General features: G+C 40.8%; 1 protein-coding gene across 2 annotated transcripts in view; it reads left to right on the top strand.

Annotated features, from left to right (window-relative positions):
* Positions 1–2461, top strand: part of CD200R1L (CD200 receptor 1 like) — a 57223-nt gene extending 54762 nt beyond the window's left edge. For both annotated transcript variants that reach the window (XM_070403554.1, XM_070403553.1), the window contains 2 exons: positions 285–408; positions 955–2461. In XM_070403554.1, coding sequence (XP_070259655.1) covers positions 285–408; positions 955–967 — 137 coding nt within the window. In that variant the 3' untranslated portion in view covers positions 968–2461. The remainder of the gene's footprint in view (positions 1–284; positions 409–954) is intronic.
* Positions 2462–19733: the final 17272 nt, after the last annotated feature.

Genomic DNA, 19733 nt, shown 5'->3' with positions numbered 1-19733 from the left:
ATAAAATTGTGAAGTATTAGAAGTGCTTACTTGCACTTATTCATTCAGAAAATATTTATTGAAAATCAACTATGTGTTAAACATAGGTATGATTCCTAAACTCTGTCATGAAAGAGTGGTACATTAACAACATTCAAATTCTAATCTAGAGGTGTTTTGATTATGGTAATATGAACTTTTAGGAATATTTTAAAGGGCTCTTTTAAACTAGCGACTCTAATTTGTTTATTAGAAAAATTCTAGAAATGACTCCTTACCCCTACCCATGTTCCCTCTGTTTAAAGGTGCGAGAATCCTGGTATTTCCAGTGTCACACTTACTGATCATACTCTATCTGAAATCCTCTATTTTCTTGGTTATCCTGGTCACCGTGGGTATCATCTACTTCCAGGAGATAAATGATTGCAGGTAGGAACTGAAGACTGAAAAATGTAAACCCATTAGAAAGAAGGCAGATTATCCAATGAACTTATCTGCATATATGCATAGCCCATGGACAGAGAACAGTGTGGAAGAGACACTGAAAGGGGGCAGGGGCAGGGTGGAGGGGATCAATGGGGCATGGGGAAGGGGACATCTGTAATACTTTCAACAATACAGACAAATTAAAAACAAAACAAAACAAACAAACAAAAAGAAGACATCAGTGTGAAACTTTGAGTTTACAATGTCCTGGGTAAAGCTTGGTACATTTTTTGTCACATTTTGTTTATTCTCTCAGCTCCTGTTCTGAATTAAAGCTTTTTTAAAACAACTGAGAGCCAGGGCAAAGGTGGGCATTGCTGGAATAAGAGCTTCTGCTTTACTAAATTTTTTTTTCTGAGGAGACACCTATCCTAGACCACCCTTTGAGAATTCCATGGGGGACCTAAGTGTTTACTTCCAAGTTTCTGTACTTCGGAAGGCTTGTATTTATTCCTGAGTAATTGTATGTCTTATGTTTCTTTTTCCTAGAGCACAAGAATAAAAAATCTGGACGTCAATTTAAATTTGATGAGATATCATAAAAATGCAGCCAGTTGAAATCAGCCTTCAAGTTCAACATCTAGCTCAACTGCCCCTGTTACTCTTTGATACGTTTGTGTTTATGAGAACCAATGTAATAATTTGCAAGGCCTGTTTCAAACTATATATATGCAAAACCTTTCTGCCTGCCATTATAAATGTCTAGGATGACTCATCTACTTTCATCTTTGCTCTGGTTAGTTTTATTTGAAAATGAGAAAGTACCCTGCTTCTCACCCTAAAGAGGAAGATGACTCAGCAAAAGCCTACAACAATTCTGTGCAGTTTTTTGCAACCTTTGGTTTTTTTAGATAGTGCTTTCATCCTAGCTCAGCGATTTTCCTGTGTGCAGTAAGAATTTTTAAAACATGCCTACTTGACTATTTACTCAGGGGCACTGACTTCTTTTCCCTTAGACTGTCAAATAAAAAAATGACAATAGCCAACACAACAATAGCAGTCTGGTGTGAATGAATCAAAATTATACCTATTTTTTTGCCAGATCAGCAAAAAATATAATATATTTTTTAGTGTGCTGCAGAATTTTAGTAATTAGTTAATGTGTGACATGAGATAAAAGGGTTGAAAACCACTGTCCTAACTTCTTGTTTCTTTGGCCCATTTGAGATGCTAATTAATGTTGCAATGGCAGGAGCAGCTACACACACTGTCTTCAAGTCAGCTCATAGCTGACTTCCCACCCCCCTTCCCCTAACTTGCTGACAGTTAGTGGGGCTATTGTAGTGCATGTTTAGAGTGATCATTGAATAAATGGACAGGAGTTATTTCCAGCAGTATGTGTATTTTTGAAAAAATTATAAGTTGATCCCAAATAAGGAGTTATTAGAGTCATTGGGAGCAGAGCTGAGTATCATCTTACTGCTTGGAGTTCCAATGTCTCAAGTCTCTTTCTCAGCTCTCCTTTATCTTCACTTCAGGTTAGCATGGGTTAACGGTTCTAAGAGTAATAGTGCTCAATGAAACCCTAGCATCTTCTAGGGCCACTGTAAGCTGAAACCCTCTCTCCACTGATCCATATGGCAATCCTTTAGTAAAAAGTGTTCTTTTTAAAAATATGTTTTTATTGATTTTTAGAGAGAGATGAAGGGAGAGGGATAAAAACATTGATGAGAGAGAAACATTCATCAGCTGCCTCCTGCTCCTGCACAACCCCCACAGAGGATTAAGCCCACAAATCCAGGCATATGTCTTGATGGGGAATTGAACTGGTGACCTTTTGATTCCTGGGTCTATGCTCAACCACTGAGGCACACCCTGGCCATGCAAAAGTGTTCTTTTATTTAAATAAAAAAACTTCTTATGTAAATTGGCAGGTGGTTTGGAATATTAATTTTATTTCTTAACAAAACTTTAAGGGAAGACATGAATGCATACTATTTGGAGGATACTATATAAGTAGGATAGTGTATTTGCTGGAAAATCTCAGTGTATTTACACCACAAAACATTAATTCTTGCTCATTTCATATTCTAGTGCAGGTTGTTGAGGCTAGGGCAGGGGGCAAGAGTGGTTCTCTAAGTTAGCATTTATCCTATGGCTCTGCCTCAGAGTATTTCCATTCAGTGATGAATGGAGGAGAGGGAGGAAGAGAGGGGAATTTTATGAAGGAGGTTTTCATGAACAAGGCCTGGAGTAGTAATCACATCTCTCACATTCCATTGGCTGGAGACTTATCCTATGGTCACACTAACTGGAAAACGTAGTGTAGCTGTCTTGGATTAAATAGAGTCAGGTTTTGGACACATTTAGCGATTTTCTGCCTATGATAAGAATAGGCAAATGCTAAGATTAATACATACTCCACTAGTAATTGAACATGAGTCACGAAATAATTAAATTAGCAAATAATGTCATATATGACTTGCATTAGCTCTTTTCTCTCTTTCCCTTTTATAATAATTTCCTCATTTTTAAAACAGAGCATAGGACAGAAAAATGTCTAGTAATACAATTCTGTAACAGACTAAAAATGCTGTAGCACAGATTGCAGTTGCCTGGTTCAGTGCTCATCTTCCCCTTTTTCCTTGTGGTGGATGATTATATTCATGACTCCAAATCTTCACCTCTCCTTCAATTCATGTAATTTTTCAGTGACTTTAGAGTTCTTTCCATAAAAAGAGTGATACCCTCCCCCCACCCCATGCAATGTAGTTTGGCCATTCAAATATGGTATAAGTGGTAGTGTACCAGTCTTGATCCAAACTCTCAGAGATCCTGCATATTTCTACATGATATTCCATGAGAACATGCCTGGGCTAGTCTTCCGGAGGATGAGAAACATGTAGAGCAGAGCTAACTTCACCCTGGTCCTCCCACCCTCTCACCGTTGAGGCCAGCCTAGACAATCCAATAATTGGCCACCTCCTGGGCAAGAGAAGGAGCTCAGTAGGGTCACAAGAGCTGCCTATCTGACATTTGAGCACTGTGAACTCTGACTTAGACTGGTTTCCCAAATATTTGAGCAATTCTTATCACAGAGGTTTTATGGTTGTTTGTTACACAGCATTGTTGTGACATATGTCTCTGATGCATTGCTTAATAACATAACTCCGATTTTATTTAGTGTGGGGACATAATTGGCTAAAAGAGGTTTCTCAGTTTCCCTTGCAGCTGAGTGTGACGACCCAAAAAACTTTTCACAAATGAGATGTGAGCATAAATAATTTGATTATTTTCAAAAAAACTCTTTAAAGAGGAAGGAGAGGTCCTCTTTGGCTCTTCTTCCATATCTCCTGAACTTCAACATTGATGTGATGACTGGGTTCAGCAGCCAACTTGGGCCAAAGGGGACATTGAGGATAGAAGCCACCCACTAACATTGTGGAAAACCATGCTGGAAGAATCCTGGAATCTGATGACCATGGAGTTGACAGTTCAAATTTTAAATCACCTACATGTAAATTTCTTTTGTGAGAAAGTAAATAAACTATCTTGTTCATGCCACTGTTATTTTAGTGAATTTAACAGTTTAACTTAATTCTGACTGATACAAATAACTAGTTTGCCAGTCTCAAGGTTTGCTGTCAACATTGCAACAGCAGCTTATGCTCTATTCATGCGCATTCTTCTTCTTCTTCTAGCAATAATGAAGTACATAACTTCAGAAGATAGAAATCACAAATATGAGAGCCATCTCTATGACAGCAGAATTGCTTGTTATGTAAATTTAAGGGATGTGGTGGTATGAAAAGGCTTGAGAACTGGGGTGTGTGCAAAGATCATCTAATAATCACATGTCTGCATGGTAGGATTGGGAAGATAAATATACTGTTGTGTGCTCATAGGAAGGATGTGAGGATGTCAGTAAGAGAAACAGAGGAACTGAAATCTATGGGACTATATTGTGTTAATCCTTTTTCCAGTGAAAGGACTCCATTCCTCTTGAAAACGATTTCTCTGAATTCATGCTCTTTCTCTGGTGCATTCTCACTGTCATGATTTTCTAGGTGATGTTAGGTTAGAGGACAATAAAAAGCTGCAGCTACTTCCTCTCAACTTCCTACCCCTGCATAAAGATTTAAAAAAACATATTTTCTTTTCTGAACACATATGTATATATGTACAATAAATTAATTGTGGTCCTGAATTGAGAAAAATTGGGAACAACTTTATACAAAACACAATTAAGAGCCACTAGATGGTGCTTCATCTTAATTCTTTTAACATTTTAAAGCAAGCTAAAATTTGTTAACTTCAGACAAAAATTATGCATTTTTTTCTTTAAATTTTCTGCACAACCACCCCTCCATTTACTAATTTTTAAGTTCTTCTTGGGTAGTTTTGGGACAATAACAGAAGAAAGGAAAAATGTTTTAAATTAAAATTGAGGAAAAAAAATTTTTTCAGTTCCCAAACTTGAATTATACTATTCCTGTCACTTTTAATAGAAAAATTTTGTTTATCAAATGAGATAGGGGTGGATATTAATAGTCTCATTTCAGGGAAAGGGGAAATATGAGGATCGCTTAGTGGTTAAACCAAGGTTAGTACTCACATATTTCTTAAGCTGAAGAGTTAAGACCACCAATCACTAAAAGGCAAATAGCTGTCTGTTATATTAATGGCAGCAGATGATTGGAGCTACAAATATAATTAGCTGGCCTTCTCTACTTCCTGGGTTCAACCCCCTATCTCCTACCCCATCAACTTTTAGAGGCGATGTGTTAAAACTGGAAGGAAACTACGGATAAACTAGGCCAACTTCCTCATTTTACAAAAGAGGAAACAGACTCTCTGAGTTAAATGACCATCATGTGTTTCTAAGAAGCCAGCTGGAGTGTAAACTTGTTTGCTTGCTGATGAGAGCACTTACAAAGTGGACTTTATTGTGTTGTGTGTTTTTTTTGTTTGGAGTGAGTCTTGCGGTTCAAGAGGAAATTTATGGGAGTCTTCATAAGTATCACAAGATGAAAAAGTAAAACAACACATAAAATGTTCATTAGATTATTACTTCAAGAAAGAGTTGGTTATTATTGAGTGTCACCATATACCAAGGACATCACATGTCCAACTTTGACATGAGACATCACATCTAAACTTTGAGAATACAAATGCAGTAAAGTAATTTCAAAAAGTGCTTGTTTGAACCCCACTTTAGTCCTTTCTACAACCTGGAAGCAAGAGAAGAGGGAGAAAAGGAAAAAAATTATATGTTTAGGGAAATGCACTCAAAGTTTAGATAGGAAAGTTAGGATCCAAGTTGTAGAATGCATGGGAATACCAAAACAAAGGGAACTAAAATAATAAGCATTAAAAAAGTGTTCTCTCTGGGCTCCAGAGATAGGAGTTATTGGGACTGTTGAGGAATCAGGTAAAAGAAGAAGTAGATTGGTCCTTAGCTACACAGAGAGAGTTGGTTGGTCATAAATTCTCTATGATGGGATAGCAGAGGAAGAAAGCATGCACCACATTCTGGGGAAATCAGCACAAAGAGGGCAGCAGTTGGCAGAACTGGTGATGGGAAACCAATGATGACAAGAATTAGTCTTGGAGTCAAAGTTCAGGATGAGAGAGGATAAGAAGCCAGCAAGGGAAGGCAAGTACTCCATCAGGCATCTTCAAAATGCTGGGGAGGTTGATGAACTTATCTAAATTGCACTGGTCACACTTCAGTTATTTTAGTTAGACATTAAAAGAAAACATTTTTCTAGAAGGCTGGAACTCTTAAGGACCATTAGGAACTTTATAACAAGAAGCTCACAGTTTACCTATAGACTTATTATTTGAACTCTGAACATTTATTATATTTATATTATGCTCTGGTAGCAGGAAGAAGAATTCCACAATCTTTGAAGGTACAAGCTAGATCTAAAGTCTAACTTCCCTGTGGCATGTAGCTTATGATTTTCTGGACTAGAAGAAAGTAACAAGGAGTCTAATCGGGATACTCAGAAATTATTAAATTCCCATAGAATTTTCTCCTCTTCTTTGTAATCTGCATTCTCTCTCCATTTCTAAATACCCACAACAGGCCAGAAAGATGGTTCCATAGATCTGCCTAATGATTCTGTGTAACCAGGCCCAGTGAGAATCAGGGCCCATAGTGCTCAGATGGGAAGCAGCATCTTCTGTTATTTTTGCTCTTGGACGTGTGTCCAACTGCACTTCCTGGGAAGAAAGCTAAGCATTTTCTTGTCAGTACTAGTGTATATGTCTACACTGAGAGCTGTACTTCTGTTCACCAGCTTCCCACAGGTACCTAGACAAAGTGGGAGATGAAAATGGTGTCAAAGGGCCAGAGAGCCCTTAATTTACATTGTGGTGAGCAGAATGACAGAGTACAGGCAGTCCTCGGGTTACGTGGGACTTGTCATATGTCATTTTGTGATTACATCGCTATCTCCCATTTATTTATAAAAAAAAAGTTCCTTCATTTCGATGTATATACACATGTGCTTTATGATTTTTATTATTTACTGTATTTACCAGAAGTAAAGGTCAGGAATTGTTACCTTTCTTTTAAATTTCTTTTACTGTATCACTTCATTACTGCTGTGTATGTGCTTCATGTGAGTGACGTAGGTGCTTATGTAGGTGGGTTCCGACTTATGGCAAAAATAGCATTACGTCACACCTTAGGAATGGATCTCTGACATCACCCAAGGACCTACTGTATCTCTGACTTCCTAGAGGTTAGCATGGTGTCTGGCACTTTGGTAGATTGGAGAGATGAATGACAGATGATGGATAAAACACAATCAGCCCTGGAAACAGGGTCCAAAGAGCTGGGTCTCAAGTGATTATTTAAATGTAAAAGCCATCTATGGCACCCACATTGATATGTACTAAGTGAATTCAGTCATTAACTCATTAAATATTTGCTAATTAATTGGTATATGTCAGCCATAACACTAAACTCTAAAAATAAATGTAAAATAAAATGTTGATCAAATCTATCTATATATCAACACTAATAAAAGAGAAACATACAAACTAAGCATCACCCCGCCACTGCACTAAACCCACCAGCCAATCAGGACCGAGCATGCAAATTAACCCAACTAAGATGGCGGCGGGCACGGAGTTGGAGTGAGCAGGAGGCTTGGGTTGCCCCTGATGATGGAGGAAGCCAAGCTTCCCGCCTGCCCTGGCCAGCCCTGGGCTCCACTCAAGGCTACAAAGTTTCAATTACAGAAGATAAATAAATCCCAGATACCTGCCTCCAGCCCACCCTGGCCTCCACTCAAGGAGGAGCTGAAAAAAAAAGGAGAGGCTGGGAGCTTGGGTCGCTGGGGGGCGTGACAGCCTGAAAACGGCCATCAGCCCCTCACCCAGGCTGGCCAGGCACCCCAGCAGGACCCCCCCCCACCCTGTGGGCAGCCTGAAAACAGCCCTCAGCCTCTCACCGAGGCTGGCCACACCCCCATAGGGTGAGGGTCCCCACTGGGGAGCTTGGCCAGCCTGCAAACAGCCATCAGCCCCTCACCCAGGCTGGCCAGCACCCCAGTAGGAACCCCTACCCTGAAGGGGGTGTGGCCAGCCTGAAAACGGCCCTCAGTCCCTTACCCAGGCTGGCCAGGCACCCCAGCAGGACCCCCACCCTGATCTGGGACACCCTTCAGGGCAAACCAGCCAGCCCCCACCCATTCACCAGGCCTCTATCTATACTAATAAAAGGCTAATATGCTAATTAGACTGGAAGAGCTTCCAGGAGACCTTCCAGGCCTTCTTCTGGACAAAGCCATAGTGGTGGGGCCGACGTAGAGGCAGTTAGAGGCCAAGAGGGAAGGGAAGTTGTGGGTTATCAGGCCAGGATGGGACGACAGTTGTGGGTGATCAGGCTGATGGGAGATGGGGCCATTGGGGGTAGCAGACCAGCAGGGGGGCCAGTTGGGGGTGAGCAGGCCATCAGTGGGGGTCAGTTGGAGGTGATCAGGACAGCAGAGGGGGAAATTTGGAGTGAGCAGGCCAGCAGGAGGGCAGCTGGAAATGAGCAGGCCAGTGGGGAGGGAAGGTGAGGGCGAGCGGGGGGGGGGGCAGTTGGGGGCAAGCACACTGGCATGGGGGGCAGTAGGGGGTGATCAGGCTGGCGGGGGGGGCATTTGGGGGTGAGCAGGCCAGTGGGGGGGGGGCAGTTGGGGGTGAGCAGGCCGGCAGGCAGAGTGGTTAGGGGCAATCAGGCAGGCAGGCAGGGAGGTGAGTGGTTAGCAGCCAGCAGTCCCAGATTGTGAGAGGTATGTCCGACTGCTGGTTTAGGTCTGATCCCTGTAAACCGACAGTAGGACATCCTTCGAGGTGTCCCAGATTGGAGAGGGTGCAGGCGGGCTGAGGGACTCCCCCCCATGCATGAATTTTGTGCACCAGGCCACTAGTATATATATAAAAGCCTAAGCGACCCTTACGACCAGTTGGTTGACTGAACAACTGGACGACCAGTCTCTATGACGTGCACGGACTACTAGGGGGTAGATGCTCAATGCAGGAGCTGCCCACTGGTGGTCAGTGCACTCCCACAGCCAACCTCTCCTGGCCAGCCAACCTCTTGCAGTCCCTCCCCCTGGCCAGTTGGCCCTGATCGTCCTGATTGGGGCTGGGCTAGATGGGCCCCAATCAGCCCCTATCATCGGCCAAGCTGAGGGACTCCACCTGTGCACGAATTTGTGCACCAGACCTCTATTATTAAATAAAATATGATCCTTGAATATTTCACAATGAGGAAGATAGATATACAAGCAGATTGTTAAAATCCAATGTTGGTGCTATAATACAGATATATACTAGTTATACACAATGCTAGAGAAATCTAAGGAAGGACTGTCCAATTCTGACTGGACATGTGGCTTGTAGTTCAGAAAAAATCATTGGGTGAATGAGGAAGTTCTCAACTCCAAGAAACATAAAGCAGTGCTCTGACTTAATTAATAAGGATATTTATTATCTCACATAAGAAGGCATCCAGAAGTAGAGCCAATTTCAAGTCTGGTTGTTTCAATGGCTCTACAAAGCCTCAAGGGACCTGGATTTAATTCTTATTTTTGCTGTTGCCAGTGTTTGATTCATCCTCAGGCTGGAGGTGAGAAGCTAACAGTCATCTCAAGGCCATACATCATGTCCAGAGGAAGAGAGTTGACCATCTCTTCTTCAAACTCCATTTTACTAGTGAGGACCAAGAATCCCCCTATATGTGTCCTCTCTTGTCTGATTAGCCGAGGCCACAGGATCATTCTTTATCCAATCTCCAGCAAAGGGATTGATATTATACTTATGTTGATTAGGCTTTCCATGGAGATGAGCTAAAGTCAACACCTTCACCAGCACACATCCTGGTGAGAGAGGAGTGGAGACCTGAAAAAAACTGGGGCTCTGTTAAGAAAGCATAACTGGAGAATGCATGTGAAGCCTTGATGAAAGAGATGATAATAGTCCAACTGAGTTTTAAGAGATGCAGAGGAGAACTGCAGGTGGACAAGGGCAGGGAAGAAAGGCATGCTAAGAAGAGAGGCACGGGTAAAGGCAGGGAGCTGTGACAGGGTGTGTCTGTTTCAGGGTGACAGGGAAACTATTGGTATTATCTTCTCACATTTTGTGAAGTCATCTGGGGACAGAAGACTGCTATTCTATTAAGAATGCCAGGAGAGTTGTACTGATCCAGCAAATCTTGATGAATTTATAATGTTTTCTGAACAGAATGTCCACATTTTCTGACTGATTCACTCAACGCTGATTTTAAGATCAAATAAGGAGCCAAGAACATTGGTTTGTACACAGTGAGGATGACAGAAAGGCCTGGGGAGTTCAGGCTGGAGAGGCAGTGGGTCTGCTGAATGATGGCACCCAGTTCTGGAGAGCAGGACTCCATTTCTGAGCTGGATAAAACTGACAGAGGTGAGACACATCTTATTCTGGTTTCCTCTCATGAAATATGGAAGTAATTCTTGCTCTTAGAGAGGGTTTTGAGTATAATCTTTATAGATGTCCTTGGGAAAGGTGCTATATAAAACACAAAGTCTTGTTATTCATTTCACCTGCTTTCCAATGACCCTCATGCACATATTGGCATGTTGAGAAATTTGACGTGTTCTCCATAAAACTTCTCTTCTTACCTAAAACACAGAGGCACCACAAACATTCCCATTTCTAGTTGTGTCTTCTCTACTCTAAAACTCCCATACATTGAGAAGAGAGCTCCTCACAGGTATGGCAATCACCACAGAGGAAAGAAATAGTCATCTCTGCACAGGTAGAGGGTGGACATGGGACTAATAAAGAGAATTTGCAAGTTTAACAAGAAAGAAAGGAAAAACATTCACAGGCTCAAAATCAGAAAAAAAATTAAATAAGGTAGTCTAAGACAAGAATTGTAAAGTTCCACCAAGTGTTAAGACTCTAGGTAAAAAAGGCAAAGGGATTGAGAAGTACAGATTAATAGTTAAAAATAATATTGAATGCAAACTGTAATAATTTTTTTAATTAAAAGAATAAGACTCTTGGGGGAAGAAAAATGACTTGCTTTCCAAATGGCTGCTGTGACTTGCCTCTTGGGAAATCAGTGGTATATGATTATGAGATTAATCATTTAATTTTGCTCCTTAACAAAATGAAAATGTTTGAGTACATCACATCTTTTCAGTTTCTCTGGTTTGTTATCTTTATGAAAACAGAGAGCAAGAGGCCTATTGAGCAAGGAGTTTGTGGCTAACCCAAGAGTTTTGCTATGTTTCTGAAGGGCATCTTGTCAACTATGCCACTTCCTGGGGTTGAATGGGGCCCATAGAACCTGGAGAAAAAAGTAGGTCTCCTTCTGGGTTGGAGGACATGGTACTGGAAGGACTAATTTTGTATATTGCTGGGGATCCTTGGAATGCACATAAGCATTTTTGTGTATTTGAGTGATACTCTGTAGCAGATGGGAGCCAGACCAGGTTATGTATTTTGCGTCTAACTACAAGAGCTTACAGCTTATTTACAATTTATACACTCCCAATTTAAGGCTTTTGGCCTGAGGATACCATTTGCGACATAACACCTTTTAAAAACTCTCCCACAGACTTCCCATACTCTGTGTAATGGAAAATCACAACACAACATCATTTACAAGACGTTGAAAACCAAGGAGTGGCCCAAGATGTCAGCTCCAAGAAACTACAGTAAATGTCTTGGGACTAGAAAGAATGATTAAACAACTAGCATTCCAGCAAGAAGCATCTGTCTTTTGTCATTCTCCCCAAAGCAACATAAAATGTGCAGAGGAAGGCAGCCATGTCGGTAGGGCTAAGAAGATCAGCTGTTTGTAACATTTTCCATCATTCCCTTACAACTAAAGCCCCAATCCCGTTATTTTCCAACTGCCTATCAAAGGAGGCTGTTTGCTGATGCAGCTCAAGGAAGCCTAATCTCTATCCATAGTAACCCATGGCAGCCCCTGCATCCTGGAGGCTGATTAAATGGCAGAGCTGGATGTGAAACCTCATCCCTATTCCAAACTCACTCGGGTATTTAGCATTTTTATTTTTACTTTTTTTCCCCGATTTCTATCCAAAACATGCTTTCCTTGGCCACCTCCCCAGAGGACTGTGAAGTCATGGTGCATACACTGTCCAAATCTTACCTCTGCAGGATGGTAAAACAGACTTGAGACTTGCAGATTGCAGCTGTTCTCGGGCAAGGGCTCTGGCCAGAGGAAACAGCTGGCGCACTGGCAGTGCACACGCACATACTGGAGGGCTCTGCAACAATCCGTCTTCGGGCTGTCATCAAGCCTGAGGGCGAGGCTATCTGTGTTCATGCAATCACTCTAAATCTCTCCTTAACTCCTCATGGTCAATAGTGCTCTCCTTTTCCTTGATGACTCCTTTTTCAAGGAGCCTGGGAGATATTGAGTTTCTCACTGTATTTCTTACTTATGGGTAAAAGATTGGGATACTTCCACCTTACCTTTTCACTTATTTATTAAATTTATTGGGATGACATTAGTTAATAAAATTATGTAGGTTTCAGTGTACAGTTCTATAATACATCATCTGTTTATTGTATGTTCACCACCTCAAGTCAAGGTTCCTTTCATCACATTTTACGCCCCAATTACCCTTTTCTACTTCCTCCAACCCTCTATCTCTCTGGTAATCACCATACTGTTGTCCGTGTTTATGAGGTTGTTTTGTGTGTGTGTGTGTGTTTGTGTGTGTGTGTGTGTGTGTCTTCTTTTTGCTTACTCCCTTCACCTTTCCCACCCAGCCCCCTAACCCTCTTTTCCTCTGATAGCTATCAGTTTGTTTTCTGTATCTATGAGTCTGTTTCTATTTTGTTTGTTAATTTATCTTGTTTCTTAGATTCTACATATAAGTGAAATCATATGGAACTTGTCTTACTAGGACTGGTTTATTTCATTTAGCACACTCTCCAGGTCCATTCATGCTATTGCAAAAGGTAAGATTTCCTTTTTTATGGCCGAGTAATATTCCATTGTGTAAATGTAGCAAAGCTTTTTTTTTTTTTAATCCACTCATCTATTGACAGATACTTGGGCTGTTTCCAAATCGTGGCTATTGTAAATAACACTATGATGAGCATAGGGGTGCTGTGATGAAGACTTGGACTGATGGCAGTAATAGAGGCTTTAGCTTGATCTGTAATGTTTGGATTTTGTACCAAGAACACATCCGTGTAGTTGGTAATTAAAAGTAGGTAAGAGTTAAAGGATTTGCCCATGCTTAGGATCAGAATTTAGAGCTGACAGGCTATTAAGGAAGAATCCAATAAGGCTTGGGTAGAACTGGCTGAATTTGACTTGTAGGAAATGGTGATTCTGCATTTTTATTTGTTCTGCATATAGGTAATTCCTCTAGCCTACAGATCTGTTGATCAGCTTGAAAATACCAGAATTCATGAGAATTTGTAACTCAAGAAGTAATTAAGGCATATGAGGAGAAAGATGAAGCATTAAATCCAAGTCTGTCATGGATACGCCTTTTTAATTACATGGAAAAACAGTATAAAATATGATATTTATGAGTGTCTCATACTTTTATAGCTGGTTTCAATTCCAAGCTCATTAAGTTGTGAATAAATTAAATTTCACTTTCTGTGTGTCTTTGCTTTAACTCATATGGCTTTAAAATAAATTTTGTCGGTTTTTTAATTTCTTAATGCCTTCTCTTTTTCGAAGTTATAAACACTTTGAAATAATTTTTACTAAATTAATAAACATGTAATTATAAGACTACTAAAGGATAAAACTTAGGTGAAAAACATTTCATTTACACATCACCAGTGTTTGAGGATCCTAAATTCCTGGTGTACTGATGCATACCTATAATAGTTTATCTTAGAGACCCTGTGCTCTATAACCTTTTCTTTCCATATCATGACTCAGTTTCTCCCTTCTAAATAAGTTGTGCCTTTAAAGACAGATTCAATTTTCTAGAATAAGGTAATCCTATCACTTAGGAAGTTCCTTTTGACTTCAGCCTTTTGATATATCTGATGTCTTTGTAATTTCCACTACACCCACCATGATGCAATATGCATACAGTAGATGATGATTTAAGCACAAAATAAATTTATTTTCTTAAAAATTAAATCTTTATTGTTCAGATTATTACAGTTGTTCCTCTCCCCCCCCCCCCCCGCCCCATAGCTCCCCTCTACCCGGTTCCCATCCCACCCTCTTCCCTTACCCTCCCCCCACTGTTCTCATCCATAGGTGTACAATTTTTGTCCAGTCTCTTCCTGCACCCCCACACCCTTCCCCGCCCTGAGAATAGTCAGTCCACTCCCTTTCTATGCCCCTGATTCTATTATATTCACCAGTTTATTCTGTTCATCAGATTATTTATTCACTTGATTTTTAGATTCAATTGTTGATAGATGTGTATTTCTTGTTCATAATTTGTATCTTTACCTTTTTCTTCTTCCTCTTCTTAAAGGATATCTTTCTACATTTCATATAATACTGCTTTGGTGGGGATGAACTCCTTTAGCTTTTCCTTATCTGTGAAGCTCTTTATCTGACCTTCAATTCTGAATGATAGCTTTGCTGGGTAAAGTAATCTTGGTTGTAGGTTCTTGGTATTCATCACTTTGAATATTTCTTGCCACTTCCTTATGGCCTGCAAAGTTTCTGTTGAGAAATCGATTGACAATCGTATGGGTATGTAACTGACTTTTTTTTCTCTTGCTGCTTTTAAGATTCTCTCTTTGTCTTTTGCTCTTGGCATTGGAATTATGATGTGTCTTGGTGTGGTCCTCTTTAGATTCCTTTGTTTGGGGTTCTCTGCACTTCCTGGACTTAGAAGTATATTTCTTTCACCAGGTAGGGGAAGTTTTCTGTCATTATTTCTTCAAATAGGTTTTCAATATCTTGCTCTCTCTTTTCTTCTGGCACCCCCATAATTCGTATGTTGGTAAGCTTGAAGTTGTCCCAGAGGCTCCTTACACTATCTTCATATTTTTGGATTCTTTTTTCTTTTTGTTTTTCCAGTTGGGTATTTTTTGCTTCTTCGTATTTCAAATCATTGACTTGATTCTTGCGATCCTCAAGTCTGCGTTGGAACTCTGTATGATATTCTTTATTTCAGTCAGTTTATGCTTAATTTCTAGTTCAGGGATGGGCAAACTTTTTGACTCGAGGGCCACAATGGGTTCTTAAACTGGATCGGAGGGTCGGAACAAAAGCATGGATGGAGTGTTTGTGTGAACTAATATAAATTCAAAGTAAACATCATTACATAAAAGGGTATGGTCTTATTTTTTTTTTTTTTTTTAGTTTTATTCATTTCAAACAGGTCAGATCCGGCCCTCGGGCCATAGTTTGCCCACAGCTGTTCTCTTTGGTCCTTTTTCATATCATCGAGGGTCTCACTAGATTTCTTGAGGGTCTCACTAAATTTATCAGCAGTTTCCAGAAAATTCTTGAAAAACCTTTTAAGTGTGGTTTTGAACTCTATATCCAGTAGTTTGCTTTCCTCCATTTCTGTCATTTGTGACCTGTTTCTTTGTCTCTGCATTTTTTATGCTCCCCTGTGTTGATAGAGTGGCTTTCTGTGCTAAGTGTCCTATAGGGCCCAGTAGCTCAGCCTCCCCCCCAATTACCTGAGGTGGACACTCTTGGTGCACCCCTTTGTGGGATTTGTGCACAGTCTTGTTGTAGTTAAGCCTTGATTGTTGTAGGTATCACTGGGAGGAATTGACCTCCAGGCCAATTGGCTGTGAGAATCAGCTGTGTCTGCAGTGGAAGAACTTCTGTGCTGGAGACACCCTTCTGGGACAAGGCTTGCTTCAGAGGGGCTTTGGTGCTTACTGAGTCTGCCCCCTGAGTGTGTCCCTTATGGATCTGAGGAGTTGTAATCTGGATGGTCTCACTCTGACCACTGGGTACACTGGCTCTTGGATCTCTAAGGAGGTGCTAATTTAGCCTTTGCCTGAGGCTACCCAGCAGGAGCTATGGAGAGATCTGCAGGTTCCTCTTCTTTGTTTGGGGTTTGGAGGTGCCCAGATGAGGCTCAGCTGTGAAGCAATGCAAGCTGCTGTGGGGCCTTCAGCCTTCTTTTGGAAGTTTTAGGTCTTTCTGACCCAGCTGCAGTTTGTTAGGTAATTTTCAGATTGCAAAGGGCCAGGCCTTTCATATGCAAAAGCCTCTGTGCACAGCTTGAGTGGTGTGGGGTCTCAGGGGATAAACAGAGTGGAGCAAAGAGCTATGGATGCTCCTCAGTCCTACCCTAAGAGGCCCTGCATCTCAGTGTCCCGGTAATCAGTAGTCGCTGCAAGCACCTTTGAGAGAAAGCCACCCTAGAATTCCGACCAATGCCAGACAGTCCAGTTTCTCCCCGTATGAGTCTGGGTCCCCAGAGACTCACCCGGAACTGGAGTTCAGAGCAGTTGGGCGCTTGAGACTCCCTCCCAATTGAAAAAGACAACCGTGTCCTCAGTTGCCAGCCCTTTCCATGTGCACCTCCATACCTCTGCACTTTACTTCTGCCCCTCCTCTGAGTCTCAGTGTGCTTCTCTCTTTCCTTCCAGTTGTAGAATTTCCACTCAGCCAGCCGTCCTGTGGTTCTGGATGGTGTCCTTTTAGTCTTTTAGTTGTATTTTTGAAGTGGTTGTGTGAGGCAGCAATTTCCGGTGTTTACCTATGCTGCCATCTTGGTTTCTCTTCAAAAGAAATTTATTAAGGAATATTGGGGAGCTCACAGAATCTCATGGCTAGAAAACCAGTATTGGAAAATGAGCAGGAACAAACAAGTCCAATGAGGAAGGCCACTACCACCATAGTTGTTGGTCCATAGTGGTCACCATAGCTTACATTACCACCATTAATGTGAGCAAGTGCCCCCGGCAAACCATGCCTGGGGCACCTGTCCAGCAGCTGCCAGAGGAACTTCATTTTCTAGGCCTACAGGGGAAAAAATACTCTGCCTGTCACTGAGACTCAGAAGAGACTTCACAAACATAGGAAGGAAGTTCAAAGGCTAATGAATTGTGAAAATCTAATACATGCTTATCACAGAATTGAGTTATCTTTTCCTTCCTTCCTTCCTTCCTTCCTTCCTTCCTTCCTTCCTCTCTCTCTCTCTCTCTCTCTCTCTCTCTCTCTCTCTCTCTCTTTCTTTCTCTTTCTTTCTTTCTGCATTTATGGACCCAGAGAAACTGATAAACACTGGCTCTCTGAATACTAGGTTTCACATGCCTACCTGAGTGTATTAGTCTTCTATTTCTATATAACAAATTACTTTAAAACTTAACAAATCACTCTAAAACTCATACAGTTTGTGTGAGTCAGGAATTGAGGGAAAGCTTAGCTGGCTTGGAATTTCTCATGATGTTGCAAGCAAGATGTCCGCTGAGGCTGCAGTCACATGAAGGCTTGACCAGGACTGGAAGATCCACTTCCAAGGGGGCTCACGGCTCACTTACATGCTGACAGCTGATGTCTGGGGTTGGAAGAACTCTGCTCCTCCCATATAGACCTCTTTCAAGGCTGTTTGAGTACTCTCATGGTTGATAGTGAGTCAAGAGAAAGCAGAGCAGAGGTTCAGCATCTTGTAAGACATTTCTGCACAATATTCTATTGGTTATACAGGCCAGTCCCTATTTAGTGTAGGAAAGGACTACACTGGAACTCTAGAATGAGAGGATCAATGGAGTCTGGCTTATCACACTAAAAAAAAAAGAAAGAAAGCAAGAAAGAAGTAAATTATCAAATTAATTTCATAATCAAAGTAGAAAGTCTAATAGATCCACTATATGAGATATGTAGACACACATTTAGAATGAAATTATCATAATTACTTTATTTGAAGACCAAAATCTTAGTTGAATTTACTAAGTTATAATGATTTAACAAACTCCAGAAATGGAAAGCATCTCACAAAATAGATTAAACACTTTTTTTTCTCAATGAAGCCAATTTGGAATCTTTTCATCAAAAGGTACTTTTTTCTTTACTCTTCCTAAGTTGCCAGAATAGCCCTGGCCAGTGTTTCTCCGTGGTTAGAGCATCAGCCTGCACACCTAAGGGTCGCAGGTTCGATTCCTGGTCAAGGGCATGTACCTGGGTTTCCCATTCACTCCCTGCCCCTAGTTGTGTTGCCTATGAGAGGCAACCAGTTGGTGTGTCCCTGTCTCATCAACATTTCTCTCTCCCTCCTTCCCTTCCACTCTCTCTGAAAAGCAAGAAAATTAAGGATATTTATTCTTCTTGATGCATTATTTGGCTGAAGTGCTATCTGATTGAAAAGTCCTTAAATTTTAAAACATTAAATTCTTTCCACCTAGGAATATGAGGAGTCATGAAGTTTTGGATATTGGTAAAAGATAAGGACTGTTATTTTTTATGTTAGGGTAACTCTGAGCCTTTTTCTTGTTTAACACTCACAAGCTTGACTCACTTTCTTCTTATCCTACTGCTCTCCCAGTTGAAAAATAGAATTTTAATAAGTTTTCTCTTCTTTGGCCCTAAATAAAATTATTTGTATATACATCTCTTTTGGTTTAAATAAGTATAACTGAATTTAATGTGCTTAAAAAAAGAAAACTAGACTTATCAGGGGGATCACTTTGTAAGTTATATAAATGTCTAATCACTATAGTGTATACCTGTAACTAATATAACATTGTATGCCAACTGTAATTGAAAGATAAAAATATTAAATTAAAAATAAAGAAAGAAATGCTTCCTGATAGCTAGCTTTTAGGGCTAGAGAGAATGGCTTACCATCCTGAGGAGGTGAGTGGATTTATACTGTAATCCTGGAAGGGTTTGGGAATTTACTTAGTGCTGGGTAATGTCAATCATTTCAGCATTGCAAATGGGCTTTAAACTAGAGGTGTAATCAACTGGAAAAAGGACATAATAGAAAGTCCTACAAAGTTTCATGATGGCTACAGAATACAGGGAAACTCCCTTAAACAGGGAAGCTTTTGAATGGAATCTATACAAGCCATGTGCTGAAGCCAGCTCTTACAACTTGTGAGAATGATTAGTAAATGTTCAGGAAATTTATGCACTGGCTGTTAAGCTATTGGTGCCTTAAGTAGGACATAGTGGGACTATTGGCACCATTCTGTAAATCAGGGCTGCCTTGCCATAGAACCAGTTGTTATGGACTGAATTGTCCTCAACATCCATAAGTTCAAGCCGTAACTCCTAGTTCCCCATAATGTGATTATTTAGAGACAGGGTTTTTTCAAGAGGCAATTAAGTGAAAATGAGGCCATCATGTTAGACTCTAATTTGATCTGAACGTTGTCTTTATAAGAATAGAGAATTGGAATTACAAAAAGACACCAGAAGTGTGCCTGCAGAGAGGAAAGACTATGTAAGGACACAGTGAGAAGATGGACATTTGCAAAAAAGGGAGAGGTCTCAGGAGAAACCAGTTTTTCTGACACCTTAATATTGACTCTCTAGCCCAGCCGTGGGCAAACTACGGCCCGCGGGCCAGATCTGGCCCGTTTGAATTGAATAAAACTAAAAAAAAAAAAAAAAAAAAAAAAAGACCTTACCCTTTTATGTGATGATGTTTACTTTGAATTTATATTAGTTCACACAAACACTCCATCCATGCTTTTGTTCCGGCCCTCCGGTCCAGTTTAAGAACCCATTGTGGCCCTCGAGTCAAAAAGTTTGCCCACCCCTGCTCTAGCCTCTAAAACTGTGAGAAAATAAATTTCTGTTGTGTAAGCCACTGAATTTATGTTATTTTGTTAGGGTAGTCATAACTAATTCACTAGTGTACCAGGACACATAGGAGGCTCATAGTGGAGACCAC

Source organism: Myotis yumanensis, unplaced genomic scaffold, assembly GCF_028538775.1.
Source record: "Myotis yumanensis isolate MYYU_CA2020_CCGP unplaced genomic scaffold, mMyoYum1.0.hap1 SCAF_2, whole genome shotgun sequence".
Lineage (NCBI taxonomy): Eukaryota > Metazoa > Chordata > Mammalia > Chiroptera > Vespertilionidae > Myotis > Myotis yumanensis.
Note: the sequence above shows the minus strand (reverse complement) of the source record. Positions and strands in the feature narration are given on the sequence as shown.